Genomic DNA, 11083 nt, shown 5'->3' with positions numbered 1-11083 from the left:
GCAGAGGAAACTGGTAATACTGTATGTACACGGTTCATTGTGGGGAGTCCCAACTGTCCTCCTGTGCCTAGAACTGGGTGGTGACACTGGGTACTCTCCTCAGGGAGTCCAGACATCAATTTGTTACTCTTCTAAAGATGTGCCTACCAACTTCAGAGAGAAGTTTGCTGAATTTCTATGGCTATGGTTTCACTTTTCAATTTAAGTCTAATCGATTTCAAACCAGGACATGTATTTGCAACAAGGGCAGCAGAAGGACAAAGCAAGCAGTTGCTGTTACGCTTATAAAACAGGAACAGCAGACGTCCTTCCCCCAGAGCCACACGGCCATTAACTCCACGGGGCTCAGACAGCAAAATTTCTGTCCATCAGCTGTGGCTAATTCCACCTCACTCCACCCCAGTGGTTCTCAGCCCTGGCTGCACATCAGAGTCCCTGTGGAAGCTCCTGAAAATCCTAATGCCCAGGTGGACCCCAGTCATGGGTAGTTTTAAAAGTTCACTGGTCAATTCCAGTGTGCAATGAACGTGCTGCCCAACATATTACAGGAAGAACCATCACTTCTCCCTCTCTTTTGAGAAAAGATCAAATGCTTGGTCCATTGCTTGAAATATGTCAAAATCCATATATGCTAGAAAAATGGCATCAGGACAAGTATCTGTGAAATATGAACTGGCATTCGGCTAGAGTTAGTGCCCTTAAGGATGACTCCCTACTGGGAGAATAAGCATAACAAAGACCATGGACTAGTCATCTAAAACCAGAGACAAGGAGGTAAGAATATCCACCTCACTGAATAGATCACAAAACACACTGGTGAGGACTTTATTCATTTTACTTGCTCTTGGCAACCCATTGTTGTTTTGAACCATGCAGGCAATAGAACACTTTTCTGATTACGTGACTAGAAGGGGATTGAAGTCTCGCGTGTCTGCGCACATGCACACTGTCATGCATCTGCACACGTGCACAAATGCATGCAGGGGGAGGAAATCTACTCCTGCCCTGGTTGACAGGAAGTAGAATGGCATCTGGAAACTTAGGTTATTTCAGCATGATAAGAAATGCCAAGCTACTTTACCACTCATCTTATCTATAAAATTAAGTGGCTGAACTGGATAATCCCAGAAAATTCTCTTTTGTTGCCCATATTCTTTTTGAGTGTTTCCTGACTACTCACAAGTTTTGCAGGATTCACAATCTCACATGCCAATGGCTTTCAGTGGTATCTAGAAACTTCTCCAGGTCATTACTTCAGGCTTTTTCCCAGGCTCACAGTCCTGATCCCCAAAAGCACATTCTTATTAGACAATCACCACATCTAGCTTTTAAGCTTAAAGACAACCAACATTACTTAATGCCACTTAAGTACTACTAAGTGCCACATAAAAGTGTAACTTGATAGCTATACTTGGCCTAATGAAGGCCTCTGAATGTGGGTGTGTGCCACAGCACTATTTCAGGGGTGGGGCAGCAGAGCTGGTGGACCCCCTGCCCAGCCCTCATAGAGACAGAGCTGCTGGGTAAGAGAGAACCAGTTAGAGGTGGTAGCCGTCGGCTATCTCAGCAGTTTCAGGCCCAGAATATGCACCCTGGCTGTGAGAGGCAGAAAACTACCCTGAAATGAATGAATGAGTATCACTTCCAATGAAATGACATTTCTTCATTAATCCTTACTCACCAAGGATGTCCCAGTAACTAACACAAAAGCCAATCAAGATGGAATCTTGAAAATATGTCACACTACCTAAAATGTATCTTCTTGTTAAATCTGCTCATTCACTCCTGCACTCACCAATCATTTACGGTGTGCCACTACATGCTAGGCTGTGTACAAGGTACAATGCTTTCAAAGATGACAAAGGCAATGAGGGTATTGCCAGGAGCCAGAAGACAAACCCTGGAGTCAGAAAGTCAGCACTGGTGATACAGTGGTTAAGGAAATTGGCTGCTAACCAAAAGGTCAGTGGTTTAAACTCACCAGCCACACCCCAGGAGAAAGATGAGGCAGTCTGCTTCCGTACAGATTTAAAGCTTTGGAAACCCTATGGGGCAGTCGAAATCAACTTGATAGCAGTGGGTTTGGCTTTGGCTTTGGCTTTGGCACACTACACATGGTGTAATGAGGATAGCAAGAATATGCTCAGCCTTCTCCCATGACTTCCGAAACTGCAGAGATTCCTCCTCTAGGTGTGGTTCAGAGCTCAGGCAATTCATCCCAGTGGGACCACAGTCTGACTAAAATACTTGCTCTTTGCAAACAAGAAGAAAGGAAGTACCAAAGCTTATTAGTCTGTTAACTACAGTCCTTGTTGCTGCTAAGTTAGCCAGCAGGACAGACTGATTCAATCAGGATGTGGTTCATTTTTGTAAGGATTTTACTTCTTGAGAGGCAAAGCTTTCTCTTGAGATTCCAAACCCAAACCCAAAACCCACTGCCATCAAGTAGAATTTGACTCACTTCAACCCTATTATCACAGAATAGAACTGTCCCCATGGAGTTACCAAGGCTGTAAATCTTCACAGAAGCAGATTGCCTCATCTTTCTCCCACAGAGCAGCTGGTGGTTTCAAACCACCAACCTTTTGGTTAGCAGCCGTATGTTTTAACCACTGTGCCACCAGAGCTCCTGAGACCCCAAGTATCACAGAATAATTCTCATTTGCACTGCCTGCAAAGCAATTTTACATTCTACAGTGAGTCTCAGACCACTTTAGATGTTGCTACAAAAGAGAACAGACTCGGAGGGAAGACTTTTTTTATATTTCTTAATACTAGGCTTGGGTGAAGTCAGTAAGAAGCCATAGGAAAGCACATTAGTCTTCAGTTAAAGACATAAGAAACAACCCATGACTGCTTAGCAAAATGACATCTCAGCATCTAATTTTAAACAAAAACTATCCCTAGCCAAACTGGGTAAGTCTCATCACCGTTCCATCTTGACCACATGCAAATACTTCCTCTATTCAATTTTCAGAAGAGTTTAACAGGAGGAGCAGAAAGGATAATTTTATCTCAAAGGTAAAAAACCTGGCATCTATAATCTTTTTCTTTTAAAATAAATAAAAATAGCTAAAGTCAAAATCATGATGCAGGAACACTAAGTTCTAGTACAATGCTGGGCAGGCTATCTAAGCCCTTTCTGGTCTGATTTCCTCTTTATATAATTAGTGCTTATAAGGTAATAAAAGCCACAGGTAAAAGCTCTAAGAGTTGAGGCAGAAATGTGTACTCTTGTGTCCATCTTTCCTGTATCTGGCTCAAAAGTCTGAAAAGCTTTTTTAGAAGCTAAATGAGTGTGACCACCAAACTCAGCAATGTAGCAGGAATTACACAACATATGACTGCAGACAGTAAACCAGAGGTATCTATTAAACTTTTCTTCCAGAAGTCACTTTTAGGACTTTGTAGGAACTCTTTTTAGGAATTTGTAGGAACTCTTCCAGATTGCATGATCATTTTGAAATAAATTTTTTAAGTTTAACTAAAGCATTCATCAACAGTTAGGTAAAGTATTACAATGAGGATGAACAAATTCAAGCAGAGTCCGACGGAAGAACAGAGTTGGAGCTACTCTTTCCGTGTAGCAACCAAACCAAAAAGCCAAAGTCACTGCCATCAAATAGATTCTGACTCCTAGTGACCCCTGCTCGGGTTTCCAAGGGGCTATCTCTATGGAAGTAGACTGCCCAGTCTTTTTTCTGAGAAGTGGCTGGTGGGTTGAACCACCTTAGGCACTATGCCACCAGAGGCTGGAATATGTCTTAAGCAAACTTTGAAAGCACCATGCAAAGTTAGCAACTACCACCACCATGTGTAATTCAAAATCACAAAACCAACAAACAAACCCCATGATGTTTAATTAAGAAATAAGTATAAAGAAGTCCAACTAAATTCTGTTTTTCCTGGTAGTTATATGAATTATTTATTTATTTATTTGGAAATTTACTATCAAATTATTTACAAAAACAGTTTTGGTGCTCGTCTTGTTTGGGCTTTAAGTATATGCTATGGGAAAATACTGGTGGCAATTACACTTCAAAGAGCAGTCTTGAAAAAGACTCCTTCCCCAGCACCTCCACAAGAAAAAAGAGAGAGAGAGAGAGATACCTTACCTCCCTAAAAAGTAGGAGGAGCTGCTGCCTTTAACATGAGACCAGAACAACTGGATGTTGTCTGGCTACTGGGCATTTTGATCAAAGATTCTATAGAAAAATCCTGAACAAAAGGTGGAAGATAATAGAACAGAATTTCAAATTCTCAGGGAATCCAGTCTTTCTGGAGCCAGTGAGGCTGGAAGAACCCCTGAAAAAATTGCCCTGAGGTCATCTTTAAACCTTAAACCAAAAATGCCCCTGAAGTCTTCAAACCAAACAATAGTTTAACCAATAAAGACTGTCTGCTTTGAGCACTGAGCTCTTTTAAGAACTATCTATACGGGATCAAACTGCCAACAGCAACTTGAAAGATTAAATAAGCTCCTCAGAGGGCAATGAGTTTATGTTAATGGGGAGGAATAACTTGAAAAAGGAGGGTGAGAATGGCTGCAAGAGTCAAAGAACGTCACCAATGTCACTGAGCTGTACGTGACGAAGTTGGGGCTTCCGTACATGGTCTCAACAGCACCACCACCACCAGCAGCAAAAAGCAGTAGGTAAAAAAAAGGGGCCCAGGGGTCTTCCAGTCACTCTTTAATATACTAGCAAAACACACAAGGATTCCTTTTGCAAGAGCTTCTTCTTTAGCAGTGAAGGAAGACTCAGCCCGAATGTCCCTTTTTATAATGCATCTTTTCCCATTAAAAACACTTATTCAAACCAAATTTACTTCTCCTGGGAAGAGACGTTCTAATGAGACTGGGTCTTTGCTAAAAATATACCTGAGTCATTTACACTGCTATTCCTCTTGGCGTAAGCGCTGCGAACCACCTGCTCATACACCTGGGCGCCGATTGTTCTCATGTTGTCCCGGATCAGAATGCCTTGAGCTTGCATCATGAAGAGGTAGGTGTTCACTGCAGAAAAGAGAAAGGAAGGGAAAAAAGGGTGAAGTCAAAGGCGATCATAAAAAAAATAAAAAACAAACACAACTACTAGTTTCTTTATTTTCCTTTCTTTTGCATCTTTAAAACCCTTCCTTCGCAGCTCTAAACTCCTGCAATGCCATCACTCTTATTTTCCATGTCAGGTTCAGTATTGTCAGGATACCAATATTCCTGGGGTAGCCGGTAAGGCTTAGGGAATTTCTGTGAATATTCAGCAGTTTTAAAAACAAACAAACAAACATAAATTTAGAAATTCAGGTTCTACTTGGTCTTTGAATACCCAATCTGTGTCTAGCACTGTGGTTATTGGGAAGAACTTCATAAATCAATTGAAGTATTTTAAGAAAGGTCTGTGCTCTCTTTAAGTTCACCTTCTAATTACTTAATGGCCAATACACAGAGAAAGAAAACTAATGACTGCAGTCTCCCGGAAACACTTCAATCTAGGTTTGGTGTTAGCAATCTTGTTCAAACTGGTGGACTAGGGCTCCAAGCAGTCTTTGTGGGGTTTGGAGAGAAACGGGAGGTAAACAGAGAGTGTCAGCAGTCCTCACTATCCACTGACCCCAGCCCAGCGTTGTCCAAAGCAACGGAGAAGAGAAGGCAGCAACCCAAGTGTCAAAACACACTCTTAACAAATGACCATTTAGATTCCCATAGAGCCTGCTCCCACTTCTTCTAGGTCTTTCCTATCCAAGAATGCAAATAGAAGTTCTCTTTCTACACACAATCCTTTTTAAACATACCAGTGAAGAAAATATCTTTTACATGCATAATATAAAAGAAATCCAAAGCAAGCGTGTCCTGCAAAGTTTTTTTTCCCTATGTAATATGAAAATATAGACACACACACACACACACACACTTTTTCACTTAGTATTGCATGGATATCTTTCCTTATCAGTATATACAGGCATACTTTCTGGTTTTTTAACAGCTGCAGAATACTATTCCACTGAAATATTATTTAAATTGATTTTCCCAGTCCTGTTTTTACAGGTTGTTTCAACTCTTAAAAACATGCTTCACTGCCCAACTTTGTTCATGTACACCAGGATGTTGCCCAACTGCTCTCCAGGGAGTTGGTATCAGCTGATTGCCATTAATTGAACAAGAGGTTTCTGAGTGCCTATCACAGGCTAGGCCCCTGCCATCACTGCTACTAGGTATTTTTTTTTCCTTTGGTGGGGGCAGTCTTTTTTTTTTTTTTTTCCTTATTGTGATTTGGGTGAAAGTTTATAGAGCAAACTCATTTACACTTTGTCTCATGACATTGACTACAATTTACCACAATGCAACAGCTCCCCTCCCACTTCCTCCCCATTCCTCCCCATAGTTACCTCTTCCCTGTGTCCTTCCCTCCTATGCACTCCTGCCGCAAGAGCTGTCTCCTTGTGCATACACAGGCCTTCTAGTCTCCCATGACTGATCTCTCCAAGGAATGTATCTACCTAATGACGGCTCACATGCCTATCTTTTCTTTGGCTGGAAGCCACAGGACAGGGCTCAATCCAGACCTGAAAGGCAGCTAGGGGCCACAGTCTCGGTGGTTCCATCAGGCTCTATCAGACCAGCAAAACTGGTCCCTTTTTTAAAAAAAAAATGATTCTGAGTTTTGTTCCACATTGTTCTCCTATTCTGTGTAGGATCTCCTACAGAGATCCCCCTCTGAGTGGTTGACAGCAGTAGCCAGGCACCATCTAGCTCTGGTCTCAGTCGTATAGGCTGAGGATCGCATGGTGTACCAGTTACTTGGTCTAATTGTTTCCGTGCATCTTTAGTTTCCTCATTCTTCTTTGCTCTGTATGAGGAGAGACCCATCATTGCATCCAGACGGCCGCTTGCAAGCCTTCAAGATCCCAGTCACTATTTGCCAAAATAGGCTGTGGAACAATGTTTCTGTGTAGTATGTTATGCCAATTGAGCTTGATGTCTCCTGCAACTATGGTCCCAAGCCTACAGGTCCAACTTACTCACTCCCTCTGGGTAGCTGGCTGTGGTCAAGAAGCGACTACAACCTTGTCCCTTGTCAGCTCTACTATATACCTGGGACTGGGAATTCTTACAGAACACACAAATACACTTGTAGAACCACTGTCTCCCAACCCTGTATGTGGTCTTGGGCACACTCCCCACTGCACAGACATACCTAATAGTTCAGCCTGTCCACCCATCATCCATCCGTATATCAATGTTTGTAGGGAGGGCAGTCTTGTAACCAATTTTTTTTGTAGAGATTTTTAGAGGGTGGGAGAAGAAAGCATGGCAGGTGCCAGACAAATGCCCCCATTTTCTTTAGCAGGTGATTTCACCGACTAACCTAGCCATGCAACGTATATGAACACTCCCGTCTAGTTCTACTCCAGAGCAAAACGTAATGCATTTCAAAAAGAAAAAGGAAAAAAAAAAAAAGTAAGCCTGGGTTACTCTCCTGCTGGGAAATAACAAAATCTTAACAGGAGCCATTTTAAATTTGGCTTGAATCGCTTTAAAGTTCCCAAAACAAGTGCAGTTGTAAAGACTAACTCACACTCTGCAGACAGAGAAATCTATGAGACACAATAGTCGGACCCTCGCTGGAACCCTTAACCTCAGCTTTCCTCAGCGGCTTTGTCCTCTTCTGTTCTTCCCTCCCTCTCCTCTTCATCACAACTGCTTTCTGAGCAAGTTTCTCATCTCACTGTTCACACTGTGCTATCCCGTTTGAGCTATGCTCCCCTCAATCCATACAGTGTCCAGAAGCTACTCCTTGCTGGCACCAGTAGGCAGTGCAGGCTCTGCCCCACTGCGTGCCTAGTTCATGACAGCCTGCCGCCTCCTTTGCACCCTATGGGATTACAGGGAAGAATGCCAACACAGTTCACACCCCTCAAAGGCATTCTGGGAGCTGCTCAGAACGTCCAAGGAACAGCCTACAAACTGGCAGTCCTCTCTCTGTTCTCAATAACCACTAAAGGCAATCCATTAGCATATTCTACTCTGCATCTATTCAAAGTTTGGCTCTCACTTCTTGTTTCCATTTTCCTATTTTCTTTGTTTCTATCCAACCTCTGCTATTCCTAAGTAGCTTTTATCCACTTACAATCTTCCAGCATTTAAAATCTACACTAATTTGGGCTTACACTGCAACATACTGTGTTTAAGCGGAGATTGCATATTCATTTTTTAATATGAATAAATATCAAAGGAAGAACCCAAAGCCATGTGCTTCCTCAGAGAGTGTGAGGATCCTTTCTTGTGGTATGTAATTCTTTACCAAATAAAATTACCCTCCCACCCCTCCCTTCATCATCAAGTTGGTGGCAGATTTGTCAAGAATAAGACCCCAAACTCAGAACTCAACCTCCATCTCTTATGAAAATCCTGCCTCATGAGTATTTCCCCATCTTAGGAGAGTGATCTGCACCTGGACTTTTCCTGTGACAGGAAACTAAAAGACCACAAACGCCAAACCCAAAAACCCATTGTCAACAAGTTGATTCCAATGTACAGCACCCCTGTTGGACAGAATAGGACTCCCCCATAGGGTTTCCCAGGCTGTCACCTTTACAGAACCATACTGTCTAATCTTTCTCCCACAGATCCGCTGAGAGCCACTGGGTGGGTTCAAACCAATAACCTTTGGGTTAGCAGCCAAGTGCTTAACCACAAACATTTCAAAATACAATTCCTATATTTCATTTGCAAATCTCAAATACCATCTAGTTTCAACAAACCACAAGGTTTAAAAACCTATCATCTCAACCAGCCAAACTTATTTCCTTATTTCCTCTCTTCATAGTTGGGAAAAACCAAACCTAACCCACTGCCATTGAGTCGATAATGACTCACTCATACAGCCCCTATAGGGCAGAGTGGAACTGTTTCCAAGGCTATAAATCTTATATGGAAGCACAGAGCCTCACCCTCACCAGTGGAGCAGCCGGTAGATTTGACTGACCTTCTGGTTAGCAGCCAAATTCTTTAACCACAGCACCACCACAGCTCCTTTAGTTGGGAAAAGGGAACATTGTAACAGGGGCGGCACATTTACAAATCTAAACTCTGCTGTGGGTGGGTGGATGAAAGGAGCATCATCTCAAAACTTGGCCGCAGGCGGGGACACGACCTAGGGCAAGCACTCAGCTAGATGAAATACATACGGCTGAGGAACACATTTTGTTGACACTGTGCTTCATCATTATCATAGTGTCCCACACAGAATGGGCAATGCAAAAATGACTGGGTGGACGGACGAAGGTTAGAAGTCAATTTATTTTACTTCAAGTGATTATGTTGTTGTTGTTAGGTGCCATCGAGTCATCTCCGACTCATAGTGACCCTATGCACAGCAGAACCAAACAATGTCCAGTCCCGCGCCAAATCCACGATCCCTGCTATACTTGAGCCCATTGCCACAGCCACTGTGTCAACTTGGTAGTTATACTGGTGATGAGAGTGGAGGGGGACAAACTGGCTGACACAACTCTCAGGGTTGAAAAACTCAGGTGGCCAAAATTAAACTGGGGCATAAAATCTTTCAAAAGATTTGCAATCATGTCTAAAGAATACCACAAGCCATAAACAAAAAGCAAAAGCAGTCAGTGGTCAGAACGCTTTCGGAAGCGAGGTGGTCACTGCACATCACGCCTAGCACGGACTGGAAGACAACCACACACAGGCAGTCCCCGGTCCCAAATGTGACTTAGGGACAACTCCTACTTGCCCTTTAACGTTGTGTAATCTGCCCCCACTTTGAAATAACTGAACCAACCCATACTCACAACATATTCTTCATCACAATCACCTTCACTTGCTGCATGTGCGACTTTTCAATCACTGAAAAGGCTCGAAGCACTGAAGTATTAGGCTGAATAAGAATCGTACGCTCCTGTTGCAACTTGCCTACGAATTCTACTGTAAGACTCACTTAAGCACTTGTGGTGGTTAAGTTTGTGTGTCAACTTGGCTGGGCCAGGTTGAGTGGCTGGGCAGCTGAATGTAGTAATTTCCCATGATGAGACTGGCAATCAACTCCATGGTGCAATCTATTGGAGCAGCTGAGTAGCTGCTTGGGTTATGTGGTTGCTTCCCATATACAAGCAGCAGCTTTGGGAATGGTCTCTGGCTTATGGCACGCTTGAACCCTGCATGTAGTCATGTCGTTGTTCAGCAGCCTGCCATGCTCTGCCGACCTTGGGACTTTCAATGGATTTGAAGTAATGGCCTGCTGTGTGGTTTGGTTAATATCAGACAGTGCGTTTTTACTTGTCAACCTTGGGCTTGTCAGCCTCAGTAGCCAGCAGTTTAGTGAAGAAAAGCCTCCAGCTTCAGTGGGCCGAGAGCAGGAGGAAGAGCTGAAGCCCAAGGCTGAAGGGCTTTCACCCAGCCCCTAGTGCCTAGCACTTTGAACTTGAACTTAAAGCCTCCAAACTAAGAGAATAAACTCCTATTTGTTAAAGCCATCCCACCTGTGGTATATTCCTGTCAGAGAGGCACTAGGAAACCAGAATAGTGCTGCTCTCGTTCGTAACCTGGGGACTGCCAGAGAAGAGATCACAAAAAATGTTTATTTTCTATCAACTGGAAAAAGTTATGGAAAAAAGGTCATGTCAAATCCTAAAGAAAGTACACTTCAGTAAGGCCTCTGAAATCAAGAATTAGGGCTCATTTTCTATTTCTAACAGACAACCCAGTGCAGGGTCACAGTAGGGAAGACAGTCCATAAATATGTTAAACATATTTAAATTTCATCAAATATTTATCACATGTTTAATTTGGTTCTGCTGTGCTTTTATCATTTGGGCTATATATATCCCCCTGCCCTGAATCTTCCTTCCTTCCCTCCAACACACTACTAAACTAGTTGTCTTCAATAACAAAAACACAAATACTGAACACTGTATTTAAAGCTTTGTCAGACACCGAAAAGAATTCACTCCTCCCTCCATCTCACAATCTTCTCGAAGCTTTTCAGTTGCTACCTGTTGTTGTTGTTATGTGCTGTCAAGTCACACCCAACTCATAGTCGGGCCCCTCCTTGGATTTCCAAGGCAGTAT

At 42.9% G+C, this 11083-nt stretch overlaps 1 protein-coding gene across 1 annotated transcript in view; it reads right to left on the bottom strand.

Annotated features, from left to right (window-relative positions):
* The window catches only part of B4GALT5 (beta-1,4-galactosyltransferase 5), a 115733-nt gene that overhangs the window by 23579 nt on the left and 81071 nt on the right, over nucleotides 1-11083 (bottom strand). Inside the window, exon 2 of the mRNA XM_007938325.2 lies at nucleotides 4880-5014. Within this exon, the coding sequence (XP_007936516.1) occupies nucleotides 4880-5014 (135 nt within the window). The remainder of the gene's footprint in view (nucleotides 1-4879; nucleotides 5015-11083) is intronic.

The sequence above is a fragment of the Orycteropus afer genome, unplaced genomic scaffold (genome assembly GCF_000298275.1).
Source record: "Orycteropus afer afer isolate SDZICR_OR568_19922 unplaced genomic scaffold, OryAfe1.0 scaffold00049, whole genome shotgun sequence".
In the NCBI taxonomy this organism is placed as follows: domain Eukaryota; kingdom Metazoa; phylum Chordata; class Mammalia; order Tubulidentata; family Orycteropodidae; genus Orycteropus; species Orycteropus afer.
This window is presented reverse-complemented; position numbering and strand designations above follow the sequence as displayed.